The following is a 17,949-nucleotide window of genomic DNA, read 5'->3' as shown; positions in this document are numbered from 1 at the left end:
TTGAGATGAATTCACAGGAAACTGGGAGTGTCCACCAGGGTGGGAGACAGAATAACAGTGGCTGCCTTTGAGAAGATGGATTGACAGCCCTTAATTATGTTCTTCAGATCAAGTCCTCAGGGACAGAGATTTTGCCGGCTAAAATCAATCAACACTGTAGACACTTTGCAGGGAGGAGGGCAGGCCCAAGGGTTTCCTCACATCGATCAGAGAGACTTGGCAACTCCTGCTTCAGCAGCAGAAAAATGGAAGGGACCAGAATCTGGGACGTAGCCAAGGTGAGCTGAAAGAGCGCCTTCACTGACCTGCCTGAGATTCCACCCTTCTATTCATTCTATGTAGGCTTTGGTGTAGGTTAAAGCATCATCTAACCAGAGGGGGTAGCCTGGGAGACAGGAATGGAACTGAAGATGATTACAGGGAGAAGACAAGGTCATTTGGGAGGCTTCAGTATGTGCCCGGGTGTCTAGAGGAGACAGGGGACTCTGGAATAGCCAGAGGTCAGCATGAGGACACTGCTTCCTAGAGAGGACAACGGAATGGGCAGCAGGGACTTCGCTTCCTTCATAATTTTGCTGAAGCCAGTCCAAGTCACAAAGATCAGGTCTGCTATGCCACGCCCCTGCTGAAACCCTTCAGAGGAGCATCACTGAACACCTGATAAAGCCCAGACTCTCTAGCTTGGCTAACAAGAACCCAGAATTTGCTTCTGTCAAACTCCTCAGCCCCTTTACTTGGCATTTGCCATCTTTTATGCTCCAGCACCACGAAACTATCTATGCACCTCCATGACTCCAGATCTTTGCAATCCTGTACCCAACATGAGAATGTCCTGTAACCTTTCTCCTACTCAGTTCCTCCAGAGTGTTTCACAAACCTCATCTCAAGCATCATCTACTTCTGAGATGTCTTCCCTGAGTGCCCCACTCTCACCTCCCTTGGAAACATCAAATGTTTTAGTGGCATCTCCTGGGGTGTCCCAAAGCCAGCTCTGTATGGAAGTTGCTGGTGCCTAGCACAGGACCTAGTGAAAAGCAGGCACTTGGTTAAAGTTGGATGAAATTAATGATAATTATTTAAAGTTAATATCCATGAATGGCATGTCCTGTAACGAACTGCACTAAATACTTTGCCTGCCCTCAGAGGGCTTCTATTCAACTCCTGTGTGAACATGAAAAGATGCTCAACACCCCTAATCATGAGGGAAATGCAAATCAAAACCACATTGAGACACTATCTCACACCCATTAGCATGGCAACTATCAAAAAAACAAAACAAAAAATAATACATTGGCAAGAATGTGGAGAACTCGCCATCCATGTGCAGTATTGGTGGGAATGCAAAATGGTACAGCTGCTATAAAAAACTGTATGGCAGCTCATCAAAAAATTTAAAATAGAACTACCATATGATCCAGCTATTCCACTTCTGGGTATATACCCCAAAAAACTGAAAGCAGGGTCTCACCAGGGCCTACTGGATAGTAAAGAGTGGCAGGAGGATGAGGACTGAAAAACTACCTATTGTGTACCATGCTTATTACCTGTGTGATGAACTTATCTGTACACCAAACCCTTGTAACATGAAATTTACCTAGATAATAAACCTGCATATGTGTACCTCCCCTGAACCTAAAACAAGAGTTCAAAAAAAAAAAAAAAAAAAGAAAGAAAGTAGGGTCTTGAAGAGATATTTGTACATTCAACCCAGCAACCCCATTACTGGGCATATAGCTAAAGGAATAGAAATCCTTCTATTATAAAGACACATGCACATGTATGCTCACTGCAGCACAATTTGCAATAGTGAAGAAATAGAATCACCCTAAATGCCCATCAGTGATAGACCGGATAAAGAAAATGTGGTACACAGACACTATGGAATACTACGCAGTCACAAAAAAAGAATGAGGGCCGGTCGCGGTGGCTCACGCCTATAATCCCAGCACTTTGGGAGGCCGAAGTGGGCAGATCACGAGGTCAGATCGAGATCATCCTGGCTAACATGGTGAAACCCCGTCTCTACTAAAAATACAAAAAATTAGCCAGGCGTGGTGGCGGGCGCCTGTAGTTCCAGCTACTCAGGAGGCTGTGGCAGGAGAATGGTGTGAACCCGGGAGGCAGAGCTTGCAGTGAGCCAAGATCGTGCAAGCCTCTAGCCTGGGCAACAGAGCAAGACTCCATCTCAAAAAAAAAAAAAAAAAAAAAGAATGAGATAACGTCCTTTGCAGAAACATGAATGGAGTTGGAGGCCATTATCCTTAGCAAACTAATGCAGGAACAGAAAACCAAATACCACATGTTCTCACTTATAAGTGGGAGCTAAATGATGAGAGCAAATGGACACATAGAGGGGAACAACACACACTGGAGCCTGTTGGAGGGGAAGGATGGGAGGAGGGAGAGACAGGAAAAATAACTAATGGGCTAATGGGTACTAGGCTTAATACCTGGGTGATGAAATGATCTGTACAACAAACCCCCATGACACAAGTTTGTTACAACAAACCTGCATGTGTACCCCCAAACTTAAAATAAAAGTTGAAAAGGAAACATGGAATCAACCCAAACATCCACTGACAGTCGAATGGACAGGTAAAATAAGGTATACATCCACAATGGAATATTTTTCAGCCTCAGGAAGGAAATTCTGACACCTGCCACAACATGAATGAACCTTGGGGACATTATGCAAAGTGAAATTAACCAGTCATGAAAGGACATATGCGGCATGATTCTACTTCTAGGACGGACTTAGAATAGTCAGATTTATAGAGACAGAAAGTGGAATGATGATGGCCAGAGCCTGAGGGGAGGAGGAATCGGGAATTATTGTTTAATGGGTACCAACTTTCAATTTTACAAGATGAAAAAGTTATGGAGATGAATGGTGCTTATTGTTGCTCAAAAATATGAATGTACTTAATATCACTGATCAATACACTTAAAAATGGTTATGGTGGTAAAGTTTATGCTATGTGTATTTTACCATAATTTTTTTTTTAAGCCCTATGTCAGGAATCTGAGAGCCTGAGTTCAAATCCCAGCTCTTCTATTACCTGGCTGGGTGGTCATGGCCTCACCTTCCTATGCTGTGAAATGAGGATGATTCCCAGAGTGAGAAGGCTTTATATTTTGAATACTGTCTTAGCTCATGGTTCTGTAACCTTTTCATAGCATGTCTGATATTCTGTAATGAGAGTTTATGCATCTGTGATAAAAGACATATGCTATTTTTGTTTTAGGAACACAATATATCCATCAGGTACCCACCCAATGAGAGTACTTCATTGGGAAACAGTCTTGGCGTGAAACACCAACATTCAGACCCCACATGTTAGACCCACAGGGGACTTCACCAAGACCCATTTTACACCCTGACAATGAATCCCCTCTGCTGCCATCTAGTGTCTAATGACAACATTGACCTTTTCTAGCTGTCAACCTTGTCGTATTAAATCCTGAGGTCTTAACTGCTTTGCACACAGAAACCGATAGTTTGCCCACCCGGGCACGTGTTCATGTATAATTCATGGCATATCATGTGGCCTGGCAAATGAATATTTATCAGTTTTTTCATAAGAGGCAGGATGGTGTTTCTTTTCGTTGCTACCAAAATTCTATGCTGCAGCAAATAAAATTTGTGAGCAAATAAAAAAAGAATAAGAAGCAGCAAAAATTCCCAACCAAGTCCATTCTCCTTGTAATTTTCCATTTTCTGAGGCCTCTAGCGTGTATGGAGGTGGTTTTGGTTTGGCTACAACAGAGAACTGCTGACTCATTCAGAATAGAAACACTTCCATATGCTACACCCTTTGCCTCCACAAAAAAACTCCCCCACACCTGACTCCTGCACCATTTTCAACCACAGAGGAGCCCAAGACCCTCTCAGTGGCTCCATTCAGCCCCTCTGAAGGAAGTCAAATTTTCAGAGACCAAGAATAAGGAACCCCATGAACGAAGACTGGTACAGAGTGGTTGATGGCACCAAGTCAGGCAGAATTTCATGGCTTCCAAAATGGGCCACTACCCAGAGAAGGGATAGCCCTGTGCCACAGACATCTGGGGGTGATGTCCCCTCCATAGTGAGTTAGGAGGGCCCTGCAGAAGGCATTGCCTTGTCTACTGAAAGTGGCCTGTACCCTGGTGCCCACTGCAAAGAATTAAGAAGACACCTAAGAATTGTGACCGTTTACATCTAGTCTTCTGACTCATTCATTGAGGACTGCAGTGCTGATGATCTCAGGCACACACAGGCACATGCAGTTGCAACAGGATTGTGAACACATGGTCTGTGCGGCTTGTGTGTCATCACCCTGGATTTGAAAGAGGATGATGATATTGATGGTGCTGCTGCTGATGTTGATGATGGTGGTTAACGTATATTGAGCCCTTACTATGTCCCAGGCCCTGTGTAAGGTACATGAACTATACTATTACATGTCATCCTCAGAACATTCCACTGAGTTTCACGGAGTACTCTTTCATCTTGCTATTCAGATCCCAGCTCAGCTATCATCCTCCATCACATCCGCTTGTTTAATTAGTTCTTGTGGCACTTATCCTGAAATTATGTGGATCCCCTATGTATCTTCTGCACTGTGGTCCTTCCCACTTTACACATGAGGAAACTGAGGCAGAAAGATGACATAACCAGTTTACATTCACACAGCCCCAGCTGGGAATCAAATTCAAGTCGGTTTGAGCTACCTCCCTTTATGAACTATGCTCTTTAAACTATCCTCCCCTAGAATTGAGAAACTTGAGTCCAAGGAGCAAACCCACAAATGCCTGGCTGTTTGGCCTCGGGAGTGCCACTTCATCTTAAGAAACGTGGTGTTCTCTTTTGTAAATGGGGTGTAATAGCTTTTCTTTTGCAGGGCTGTTATGGAGATGAAATAGGGCTTTGCAAATTCTAACAAGCTCTCTAATCATAGATAAGCCTGTGGCCATTCTCAACAGAAACATTTACTGAAAGTCTGGCACTGGAAGTAGAGATGAGATTCCATGAGTTTACGGTGTAGTTGGAGAAAGAAGACACACAGGGACAAAAATACAAAGTTAGGTCTGGGTATTCATTCATTCATTCATTAACTCAACAAAAAAATTATTGAGCTCTTGCTGGAAGCCAGAAAACATAGAGGAGATTCACATTATTTCAGATAAGTGCTACATAAACATCAAAACAAGAGGATGTGATGGAGAATGGTATCTGAGCTGGGATCTGAACAGCAAGATGACACTAGCCATGCAAAGATTCGGGGAACGAGCGCTCCAGGCAGAGAAAACAGCTCGTGCTAAGGCCCTAAGGAGTGATGTTCATCAGAACTCTCAAACATGGGGCCCTGATGTAAATATTTCCTAAACATTTTGGACCCTGAAGCCCTCTTTTCATAGACCACCCCAGGGTGCTGGTGCTGAATGGAACACACTTAGCAAATGATGACTTTTCACCTTGCTAGGGTCCCTTTTAGCTGGAATGCCCTCTTCTCATGACTCTATTCTTATTCTTTTCCTAAAGTTCCTTATATAGGGGTCAGAAGGGTCATTCTGGGCTAAGTTGGGTCCCAAATGACATTGTTGTGGGAGTTTGGTCTAGAGCAAGGATTTGAGTGAAACCTCATGCTGCCCTCAGCACTGCCCCCATGGTCCTGCTTTCAGATTCCAGCTGGTCCAGATGCCCCCTGGGAAAATCCCTTATGGAACACGAGCCCATTGGACCTCAGTCAAAGTCATGTTACCCAGGCTGGTCTTGAACTCCTGGACTCAAGCGATCCACCCACCTGGGTATCCCAAAGCACTGAGATTACAGGCATGAGCCACTCACCGTGCCCAGCTTTGGAACATATCCAATAACCAACATATCCATATCTGGGGCCTTCACCCCTCTCGCATGTGCTCCACCTACCTTCCTTTCATCTATTCCCTCGGAGGTCGACATGAGCTTCTTCAGGAGTGGAGGGTCCAGCACCTGGAATTGCCGGCGGAAGTGAGTGAGCCCCATGTGGTCAGCATAGCCTAGGGAGGTAGGAACAAGCAGGAGAAGAGCACAGAGTCCAGATGAGAAGACCCAGCCCAGTTCCCTAAACAACCAGACAGGAGTTCAGGGTCCTGCTTCCCAGCCTGGCTACTAACTTGCTGCATGGATTCATCTCTTGGGACCTCCGTTTCTCCATTTGTTAATTTAAGAGACTAGATTTCATCGGCACTTCTCAAAGGTGTTCCTGAGAACACAAACCCTATAAAATGCTCCACTGAAAGTTTGAAAAAGCTGCACACTCATCTGCCTCTTGGAAGGTCAGGAGCCATGTCAGCATCCAAGTCAAAGGCTCTGAGAACTCATGCAGGGGAGATGCCTGATAAGTCTTGAGTTTCCCAACGTTAGCCCAGAGGTTCCCAAACCTGTTTGACAAAGGAAAGTGTTTTGTCTAACACGTATTACCACCCCATACACTGTATGTGAAGCATGCTGCATTGGGCAGTATCTAAGGGCATTTGTAAGTCTACCACGCAGGGTGGACACAGCTGCATCCTTCTATGTGGGGAACTGGGAAGAGAAGGGGCGCTTGAAAAGCTATTGGGAGAAAATGACATTAGATTCAGTTTTTGAAGAAGCCATAGGGTTTTCCAAAAGAACTTGGTATGGAAGAGAAGTCTAGGCAGAGGGGGCTGTACAGACAAGACCTAGAACAGGGAAGTATAAGATACATTCCAAGGCTGGGCACGGTGTCTACAAAAAATACAAAAATGTGCCAGTCATGGTGGTGCATGCCTGTAGTCACAGCTACTCTGGAGGTGAGAGAATTACTTGAGCCCAGGAGGCAGAGGTTGCAGCAAGCTATGATCGTGCCACTGCACTCCAGCCTGGGTGATACAGCGAGACACTGTCCCAAAAAAGAAAAAAATTATTTTATAGTCCACAGTAACAGCCAGCATTTGCTTAGAGCTTATGTGTGCAAATCACTAGGGTAACAACTTCCATGAGTTATAGACACTCATGGGCCTACATTATTATCCTCATTTTACAAAAGGGGAAATTGAGACCCAAAGAGATGAATTCACCTAGTTACACAACACAAAATAGTAACTGTCTCAGCTGGGACTCAACCCAGGCAGCGGAGAGTAGCCAAAGATGAGCAGAGACCAGGTCCCAAAGGAAATTGAGCTCAAATTCTAGGTCTCGAGGTTTAGACTCTTCCCTTGGTACAAGAAGAGCCTCGATTGCTTCAGAAAGACCCCTCAAGTGACTGGATCAGAAAAGGTATGGTAAAATCTCACTCCACTTTTGAGACTTCACAATAAGCCAGATGCATCAACTAGGAAGAACAGCAATTGTGTATGTGGCTAATCCTGGAAGACTTCCTGGGGAAGAGGAGGGTCTCAGACCAGCTTTGAAGGATGCAGACAGCACAGAGATGGGGGACCTGGGAGGTTACCAGTCTCCTTTAGGGCAGACCTATCCGCGTTCATGTCCCGTCTCTGTGCTTATGAGCCCCATGACTGGGACAAATGATTCACCTTTTTGAGATCCAATTTCTTCACTTATCAGATGAGAATAACAAGATCTATCTTCACATGGTCACTATGAGGATTAAATGCGATGACAATTATAGTAAAAGCGGCTAATGGGTATTATGTGTTTTTCCACAACCTGCCACTTTTCTAAACTTTATTGTCTTATTAACGCACCCAGCCCCATAGCAGCCTTCAGCAATATGAGCTATTATAGGAGAGGACAGGGAGATAAGCTCTAGGGAATTTCCTGGCGTCACACGGCTGGTAAGAGGTGGCGGCCAGAATCAAGGCCAAACTATCTCCCTCCAGAGTTGGAGATGTGCCTACCAGGCTGCACAATAGGTAATGTTTGATGTTTACTACATACCTTTAGCACAGTGAAAATCTCATTTAGTATATGTGACAACGCATTGTCTAGTACGTAGCAGGTACTCAATAGCATGCATGAGTATGTATCACACATGCATGTGTATATATGCATATATATATTATATATGCACAGATTCCAAATAATAAATATTTGATGTATCTGTGTATGCATACAAATATATCTCATGTGAGTATGAAAGAGACAAACATGACTTACAATAGAAATAAAAACAGGAAATGAACCAGGTCTAGGAGACAGAAATTGGACATTTCTACCATGAGATATCAACCCTTCGCGTAGTTGGAAAGCTCATCATGGCCGAGCTAGGCTGTGCTGAGAACAGAGAGGGCAGATGGCGTCGTGAGGTCACGTGGACAGAGGAACAGGACGCCCTGACTCTGCATGCACACAGGCATTCTAACAGTCTGACCCAGGCCCAGGGCACCTGCAAAGGCCCAGCACTTCCTGCCAAGCAGCCAAATCGAATCGATTAAGTGTGGGGGACCAGCCACTGACTGTGACCATCCCCCTCTTCTCTTGTGACATTATTTGTCTCCCTCCTCTGCGGCTGTGCGGGTGGGAGGGAAAATCACTGATATGCTCAGTGGAGTGAGGGTCTCATCTTTGCTTCTAGCTGCTCCCAGTCAAATACTCTGTGCCCAGGGGTCCATTATTAACCCAGGAGGGGGAGACGGGGGAAGCGACCATACACTAGGGCACTAGTGACCACGGAGACTAACCAAATGAGGTGCCCACCTGAGACTTCTGCCTGTCCCAGCCACCCTGTCCTCTGCAGAGAGCATGGCTATGTCTGAGCCATTTCTAACTGTCAGAGAGGGAGTCAGTGTGGTGGCCTTTGGGGACTGAGAGGCAGAAAAGAACAGCAAGGACTGAGATCAAACTCATCTCCTAAGATTAGCTAATGTGGGGACATCAGGTGCACATTTTCTTACTAAAATACACACCCAAAAACTTCAATCCCTTGATTAGAATCCTCGCATCCCCCTGCCAGCCCATCATCTCCCCAAGTGGACCCGGTGATAACCCAACAGAAGCATTCGCAGCCTGCGCTGGTGGATGCCTCAGCCTCTTCTCCCACAACTCCTCGCTCATTCTGAATCCACTTCTCTGAAAACCTGCCCGTTTTATGCCTCCATCCTTCATACTTGCTGATCCTTCTGCCTAATGTTCCCTCCCCTTGCCAGAGGTGAGCAGTTTCTTATGCTTCAAGGCCTGACTATGATATTACATCACTGTGAGCTTTCCCCAAACTCCCAGTGAGAGTAGGAAGCTCCCTCCTCTAGGCCTCAGGGCCTCCTGTATCCCTGGGTGATATGAGCCCTCATCAAGTCATATCATCGTCTCCTGGGATCACAGCAACCTCCCAAACCAAACTGAGCATCGTGAACACCAAAATATCACTCATCACAGAAATTCCTCCCTCTATTGCAAGACAATGCACCTTAGAAATTCATGGCTAAAAGGAAGACACAGCCCTAATCTTCTAGGAGTGTACAGGCAATTCTAGAAATAATATGGGCTTTTTCAACAGGTGCAGCTAACCACCATAGCACACATATACCTATGTAACAAACCTGTACGTGCTGTACATGTATCCCATTGTGTGTGTGTGTGTGTGTGTGTGTGTGTGTGTGTTTTGGTTTTTTTTGGTTTTTTTTCAGAAGAAATAAAGAAAAAAAAAACAGTGGGCTTCAGACTCAAAGAGACCTGGGTCCTGATCCAGGCTCTGCCATGTCCAGGCAATGTGACCATGAGCAAGTACTTCCACCTCTCTGAGCATCAGTGGCCTCATCTCAGAAGACTGCTGGGAAGAGTAACCAGGATGCTGGGTGTGAAGCTCCTAGCACATGGCAGGGGCTCCCATCCCTTGACTGCCACTGGTGGGTGGACATGTCCCAGGAGTCAGAGACAAGGTGCTGTGTCCTAGCTGTCTCTTACCTGTCCTGTGCAGACGCAGAGCCTCCAGGATGTGGAACCCAGCAAGCTGGACCCTCAGTGCTGGGATATCCAGGGCCAGAGGTCCACCTGCCCCAGGCTTGTCTCTACCAGGCTGTGGTGGTGTTGGAGATTCCTGCCCACTCCTGCTTTCCACCACAGAGTTCGGTACCAGGCAGTGGATAAAGTGCAGCCGGGACCTTTTGATCATGCTGGTCAGCGCATCCTAAGACCAAATAGAGAGAGGTCAGGGCCAGTTGTCTCAGAGAGACACAGAAAGGGGACTGGACCCTCTCCAAATATTCATTAAGCCCAACCTGGGCATCTCTGGGGCCCCTATGTCCCACACCAAGGAGCTCCCACCTACAGCCTGATTTGTACTCATGAGAAATAATGGTTCTTGTTGAAACAGATGGAGAAACTGAGGCATGGAGCGAGCAAGTGAGTGGCCCCAGGTCACACAGACCAGTGGCAGAAGAGCTAGGACTAGAACTCAGGACTCGGACTAAGGGCATTTCCACTATAACACACTAGGAGGTTCATTTTTTTTCTTTTTTTATTATGTATTTATTTATTATTATTTTTTTGAGACAGAGTCTCACTCTGTTGCCAGGCTAGAGTGCAGTGGTGCAATCTCAGTGGCAGTGGCACGATCTCAAGCTCAATGCAACCTCTTCCTCCCAGGTTCAAGCGATTCTCCTGCCTCAGCCTCCCGAGTAGTGGGACTACAGACATGCGCCACCACGCCCAGCTAATTTTTTGTACTTTTAGTAGAGACAGGGTTTCACCATGTTGGCCAGGCTGGTCTCAAATTCATGACCTCGTGATCTGCCCACCTTGGCCTCCCAAAGTGCTGGGATTACAGGCGTGAGCCACTGCGCCCGGCCACTACAAGGTTTACTTAAAGGTGTCCTTCCCTTGTCTCAGCCCATTCTCATTCCTGCTCAGCCTGGCCACTGACCAATCTCATGTCCTCATTTATTCACGGATTCACATTCCAGGTCTAGGTACCACATTTACATCCAGCTGGGTCCTGCCGCCTTGCCCCAGGGGAACCTAGTGGTGAGCAAGGCAGACAGGGCTAGTCTGGCTCTCATATGTGTCACTGGAGTCAAGAGGGCATTCATAGCTTGTGGGAACTCCCCCAGGCCTCTCAACTCAACACCAAGCAGCACAGGCTTAGGCCTCAAATTTGGATCAGTCATTTCCCGGGGGTGTGACCAGGGCCAAGTTTCATTGCTGCTGGGAGCCCCCATTTCCTCCTCTGTGGAGCGTGGGGTGACGCTCACCCCTCTGGCCTTGCTGGGGAGGTTAGAGATGATGTAGGCACATGACTCAGCCCAGAGGAGATGAGGATGGAGGCAGTGAAGGCCAGGACACCATGAGACAGGGTGCCCACTCACCATCTGCAGCTTGATCTGGGAGCACGGGGCTTTCCTCCTTATCGCGGCAAGGCTGCTGGCAAAGGTCCTCCTCACCATGCGGCTCCTCTGCAGGGCCTGCTGGGAGGTGCCCTCCAGGCCTGCCACAGCCCGGCACACAGGAGGCAGCTTGGCCCGGGCCTGGAATAGACTCCGCAGCTCCTCTCTGGTGGGGAGGAGGGAGGAGAGGAGCTTTAGGAGGTTCTGGGGAAAGCCTTGGCCTGGGTAGTGGCAAAGGGAACAAGCCTTCTTGCTTCCTGCTCCTCTGCTTCCTAAAGCCTCCTCTACAGTCATGTGTCCTAGCTGCTCCCCTTCATTCACAGCCCCTCCTGCCAGGTGAGGCTTTGCTTCATGGCAAATGCCAGCTCCTTCCCAATGCCCGTCTTCTACCTTCAAATGCTGCCTCCCTTCTTAGGCTTAGAGCATCTGTCCTATGGATATTCTTGTCACTTACATACCTACAGCAATGCTACGACACCTGTACTCTCTTAGAGGGCAAAGTCCTCTCTGCTATTCCTAGACCAGGCCTAGCACACAGTAGGCACACGCCATGTGTTTCATGCAAGAAGGAATGACTCAGGCTGGGCACACAGTTTCTGGAGCTGCAAGATAATGTCAAATAAATATCCAGCCTGATACCTGAGCAGATAGTGCCTTCTCTCAGCATCCCTGTCATGGACAGATTCTGAGGTTAGCGGCCAGGATGCTAGCTTTTCGTTTTTGTTGTTGTTGTTGTTGGTTTTTTTGAGATAGAGTCTTGCTCTGTTGCCAGGCTGGAGTGCAGTGGTGCAATCTCAGCTCACTGCAACCTCCGCCTCCTGGGTTCAAGCGATTCTCCTGCTTCAGCCTCCCGAGTAGCTGGGACTACAGGCACACGCCACCAGGCCCGGCTAATTTTTGTGTTTTCAGTAGAGACAGGGTTTCACCATGTTGGCCAGGATGATCTCAATCTCTTGACCTCGTGATCTGCCCATCTTGGCCTCCCAAAGTGCCAGGATTACAGGAGTGAGCCACCGCGCCCGGCCAAGGGTGCCAGCTTTTTAAGTGTCTGTTCCAATAAAGCAGAGCTGGCCTACCCTCTTCCATGAGCCAACTATGAACCAGGCTCTCTAATAGGTCATCTGCTACTTTAAGTCACCAAAGCCTTCTTAGATCAGACATGGGAGCTCTGGAACCTCATTCCCATTTCTCAGATTACGAAACTGAGGTCCAGGTCATGTAGCTTAAAAGAGGGAAAAACAGAATCTGAACATTATCCATTCTCCAAAACTGGGCTATAGCCGCTGAGTCTTGTAGCCTCGTCCAACTCTTATTTATGGTGCAGGAAGTAGAAACAACCGAAAGGAGGGAGAGCGACTGCCCACGGTCACTCAGGTGACAAAGGGCAGGGCTGAGGCTCAACCCGTGCCACCTGGGTCATCATTCAGTCCTCTGTGTGCTCACAACTCCTGTTGCCCCATCCCTGGCCTGAATCTCTTTCCAAGAGCTGGATGTTCACGAGCCCCACTCCCGGATGTGGGTTTCCAATCAGCTCTGACATAATGTCCTGGGAATTCTCCAACCATCTCTTAGACTCAAGATGGGTCCTGGCTGTGCCACTGTTTTGCTGTGTGAGCAAAGGCAAGCCACTTCACTGCTCGGGGCCTCAATTTTTCTCATGTGTAAAATGGGACTAAGAATCTTGTGTTGTGATGAGGATTAAGAAGATACTCATAAAGTGTTTATGCTGATCCAAGGCACATAGGGAGTAGGGAGTAGTGAGTAAGTGGTTCTTTCTCATCCTGGTGCCCACCTGAGACACCAGCACCTCCCTGGTGGTCTCGGTCTCTCTTCTTGTCTCTAAGCTCTACCCCTGCAGAATTCCAGCACTGAACTTGGGAGCGTGTGTGCACACACACACACGCACATGCATACACGCACACACACACACACATACGCACAGCGTTTTCCAATAACCCTCTGAACTAAAAGCAGAGAATGCTGCCAGCCTCATGCCAGCACTCTGGGCTGAGCAGCCAGGGAACATGGTGAGCTTTTTTTAATGCTACAAAATATATCATTTCAGTTTTACGACCCCCTAGTTCTTGAATGTCCATAAAAGTTGTTCCAGTCACATCATCTCTCAGATACTTAATGAAAGGCAAAGTGCCAAAATAAGAAGTCACAGCTTTTTAGCTTTTGTTCCACCTCCCCAAAAGGCCAGCTTTTCTCCTCGGCTGGATTTGCTCCGGCCCCAGGGAGACATTGCACTGCTCCAATTCAAGTTATGGTTCTTTGTTCCATTATGGAGGGATGGGATTCCTGGGCTGGCCCTCCCACACTGTCTTGTCGTGACTGCGTAGTTTAGGTGGGAAGGAAAACACAGCGCCTCCAATCCCCATCCCCGTCCCCAGCCCTGACCCAACTCACCTTTTTGACTGTTGCAGGACCTGGGGTGCATCCAGGGCTGAGAGGTTGGGCTTGGCTCTGTGGAGCCAGCCCGTGAGGTCGTACCGCACAGGGTCCCATCCCAACTGGTGGAAAATCTCACACTGGAGGGGCTGCTCACAGGTCCGCAGGGCAGAGGACTCTGGAAACAGACATGATGGCATGGGTGCTGGAGCCTGGTGAGGACACTCTGCAATCAGCTGGCATCCCTTAAATGCACAGTATCCATCTTAATGTGTTTCCAGATAGCTAAAGCTCATGGTCGAAGGCCCCCACATTTCTCCTGCTGTAGTGAATTTGTGTACGTTATTTCCAAAGCGGATTTTATTCTTTCTTGCTTTCTTAAATCTAGGATACCTGTTTTTCCCAAACATCATCCGTACACTCAATCTTCTCGAGTTTTTCTATATATATAACCACATATCACCTGGACTGTGATTTACTTAATGTTTTCTTTAAACCGACTTACATTTTCACAAGTACAGTACATTCATTTTAAAAGAAGCATCATATTGCAGATCTGATGTGCAAGATATGTTTATTTTCTGATATGCATGGAAATTATGATGAAATATTTTAAAAATATTTAGTTGTATGCCACATAAAATCATTTTGAATACCATCAACCAAATAAATACAGGGAATACTTTTGGGAGATACGGGCACATTGGTTCCAAGAGACAGGGTGGGAGAAACAAATGGACCTGATCTTGGGGGCTAGAGAAATCCTAGGTTCTTTACCATTTATTACTGTGTGAAAGGTGCCGAGCCCCGTAAGTCTCTGAGCATCAGTTTCCTCCTCTGTAAAATGTGGATTAAATAAAGCATACCTCCCAGAGTGGCTTATGGCTTAAAGGAGATAAAGTATGTAAAATATTTTAGTATAGTGTCTGGGCACATAATGGTCACTCAGTCAGCAGTAATGGTTGTCACTGCCCTTGACTGCACTTAAACCTTTGCCGATGTTCCTGAATCACAAAGTGTTGTTTATGTTTGCATCCCCAGTGCCCAGCATCATGCTTGGCACATGGAGAGTCCAGAAGTGCTTGCAAAATGAATGCATGGATTAATTAATTAATGGATTGCTATTCATTTATCATATTACTCTAACTATTGTGATGCTCACAGGTTGCAGTCACAGGTTTGGGATAGCTGTCTCCATACTGAATGGCCCCAGATAAATTTTTTTTTTTTTTTTTTGAGATGGAGTTTCGCTCTTGTCACCCAGGCTGGAATGCAATGGAGCGATCTCGGCTCACTGCAACCTCCACCTCCCAGGTTTAAGTGATTCTCCTGCCTCAGCCTCCCGAGTAGCTGGGATTACAGGCATGAGCCAACATGCTCGGCTAATTTTGTATTTTTAGTAGAGATGGGGTTTCACCATGTTGGCCAGGCTGGTCTCGAACTCCTGACCTCAAGTGATCTGCCTGACTTGGCTTCTCGAAGTGCTGGGACTACAGGCGTAAGCCACCGCACCCGGCCCCCAGATGGATTCCTATTAAGAGTGGTCAGATTATCATGACTCTTGGATCTATTCGGAACGATCTTACTTTGCTTTCCCATCCTGCTATTGCCAACGTACTCTCATGCACTAGAGTCCTGAGTCTTCCCCTCAAATCCTAATTTGCTGCCTCTAAACTCCAGTAAGCTAGGAAACAAAGGACCTGCATTTCTTGCAACTCTCTGCAAAATACAGCAGTGTGAGAGTCTGCGGCTTTCGTGAGCCTTTGTAGGAGTAAAGGGCGTGGCATCTGCCACCTGTGTGGCTGCGTAGAGGTACTGTGTGCTCACTTCCCAGATTGCCCCTGTCCAGGATAACAGAAGTTACCAGCACAGAACCATTCTAGCAAAGTGAAGTTTCCCTGTTTCAAGAGCGTCCTGTGAGGCTTTCAGAGCTGTGCAGTCCCTGCCCTCAACAAAGTCCCCTTCCAATGGGAGAGTAAAGCACCCACAGGGAGTAAGGTGACAAAGCACACACCAGGCTTTGGCGCAAATGTCCACGCTGCATTTGCAATGCTACAGGCATCTGTTTACCTGGCTGCCTCCTTCCACTGTACTGGAAGCAACTGGAGAGCAGGGACTGGTTGACTCATTGTTAGGCTCAGCAGCCAGTACAGGGCTGGGCTCTGAATGAGGATCATGACCGAGTAGGGGACAGGGAAGAAAGAAGAAAGGATGTTGATGTTTGCTAAACCCCGGCTCCTAGCACTCTCTGCTGGACATGCTAGCATGAGTGATTTCCCTCTGGCTGGTAATGTGAGCATCTCTGGGCTAGCTTCTAGAAGATGAAACTGAAGTTCAGAGACATGAGGCAATTTGGCTAATGGGGCACAGCAGGATGAGGCCAAAGGTCTGCTGGTCCAAAAGCCTGCCTCTGTCCAGGGTGGTGTCCAGCACATGGAAATGCCACATTTCTCAGGCAATGTCCTGGAAAACAGTACCCAGCTTCCAGGCCTGCTTGTTCCCCTCATTCACTCCTTTATCCTGAAGTTGACTTTTATTCCACAATTTTGTCCATGAAAGCATTTCCCATGAAGTCTTTGGCTTTCAGGAGCCCCATGGATACTTCTGGAAGATGGAGCCTTATCCAGCGTATCTCTCTGACAGCTTCAGGCTCCGTCACCTCCCCCAGCAGCCTGAAACCCCAGACAGGGCCCCCTCAGCCTCTGTAGGTCACACTCGGAGGTTGATGAGGGCCTGTCACCTGACTGTCTACTGCACCTGGGCTCCATGAGAGCTGATCCCAGTCCCTGCTGGCCCTTGTGGGAACACTCAGCAAATGTACCTGAGGTAAGGAAACGAGGTCATAAACAGCGAGCCCTGGGTTAGCCAGAATGCCCCAAGTGTTCTGGATGATTGAATGTTCTCATTAACTCAGAGCCAACCAGAAAGCAACAGAGGAAGAAACTATTTTTTCTTTTTAACCAAAATGTCGTAATTAATGTGTCTTCTCAGGGGGTTTAAGGCAAAGGATGTGGACACAGTCTCTCCCTTGGGTACTGAGGGCTTTATAGCACACTGCTAGGGATATCTGGGACTGACACCATAGACCTCATGGATAAAGGGGAGGGGCCACAAATCTAGCCAAATCCCCTTCTGCCCACTCCAGCCTCACCCTACCATATGCCTTCTGCTTCCAACCCTACTTTCCGTCTCTTTTGCCTACAAGGCAGGATCTAGAAAACATTCCCTTTGATAATACATTTCATTGATTCTGGATCACTGAGTTTTCACATATTCATCAGTTTTGTAAAAAGTATTCACCGTGCACCTCATCCCGCCAGCTGTGCCAGGTGTCATCCCCACAGAGGTGACCAGCCTCGCCCCTGTCACCATGCAGCTGGCCTTCCCCAAGGGGAAATGACTGATGAGCAAGTGTGGGACATGCCCTGGTGACCAGCGCAGTGGGGAAGAGAAAAACCAGGGAGGGAGCCAGGATCGCAGGCAGGGAGGGGTCACTGCTTTTTACAAGGAGGTCAGGGAAAGTCCATGAGTAGCACTGGGCTGGAATGTGGCGCAAGGGCCCTCCAGGCAGGAGGAGCTGCTGATGCCAGGGCCCAGAGGTGGGAATGTGCATGCTATGTTTGAAGAGCAGCAAAGAGAGCTGTGTGATGGGGACAGGAGAGGGGAGGGGAACATGCACATATGGCCTTGTTATGATCACAGCCCTGGGGAGACAGTGAACAGGAGCAACTGCCCTCAGGGAGCACCCAGGGTCGTGGGGAGAATGGCAACAAGCAGGCAAGCAAGCAGAGAAACAACCACAACTTCACAGAGCTGGTAAGGGCCCTGAAGGAAGAAATAGGGAGTTGTGATGGGGTAGCGAAGCTGCCAGGGGGACAGCTTCAGACAGGGCAGGGAAGGTGTCTAAAGGGTGACCTCTGAGCAGAGAGCTGAAGGAGGGGGAGGTGGAAATGCTCCGTGCACACAGTGCCTCCATCCTCACCACAGCCCCCGGGTTTCACCAGGACTGCTGTCCTACAGAACCGGGAGGGGACTTTACAGGAGTCGCCAACGGCGCAGTTGAACGGTGAGCAGAAGCCAGCTCAGGACTCTGGGGCCCAAAGCCTGGGCTTCCCCAGCTTTTTCTCCTGGCTTCTTTTGGATCTGAGTGAGATGCCTCCCCTGCTCCCCAAAATCTCCACTCTTGAGCCCGTATCATACATAGAGACAGGGGTCCCTTTGACAGCCCGGAGAGTCACAAGTCCGACTGGCCTTTGGAGTAAGGCCACCCAGGTTCAGTGCTAGCCCTGTGCTTGG

The 17,949-nt window shown here is 47.8% G+C and overlaps 1 protein-coding gene across 2 annotated transcripts in view; it reads right to left on the bottom strand.

Annotated features, from left to right (window-relative positions):
* The window catches only part of MYO18B (myosin XVIIIB), a 263,608-nt gene that overhangs the window by 173,325 nt on the left and 72,334 nt on the right, over nt 1-17,949 (bottom strand). For both annotated transcript variants that reach the window (XM_024239878.3, XM_054543243.2), the window contains 4 exons: nt 13,672-13,831; nt 11,245-11,428; nt 9,845-10,067; nt 5,909-6,018 (listed from right to left, as the gene is read on the bottom strand). In XM_024239878.3, coding sequence (XP_024095646.3) covers nt 5,909-6,018; nt 9,845-10,067; nt 11,245-11,428; nt 13,672-13,831 — 677 coding nt within the window. The remainder of the gene's footprint in view (nt 1-5,908; nt 6,019-9,844; nt 10,068-11,244; nt 11,429-13,671; nt 13,832-17,949) is intronic.

The sequence above is a fragment of the Pongo abelii genome, chromosome 23 (genome assembly GCF_028885655.2).
Source record: "Pongo abelii isolate AG06213 chromosome 23, NHGRI_mPonAbe1-v2.0_pri, whole genome shotgun sequence".
Lineage (NCBI taxonomy): Eukaryota > Metazoa > Chordata > Mammalia > Primates > Hominidae > Pongo > Pongo abelii.
Note: the sequence above shows the minus strand (reverse complement) of the source record. Positions and strands in the feature narration are given on the sequence as shown.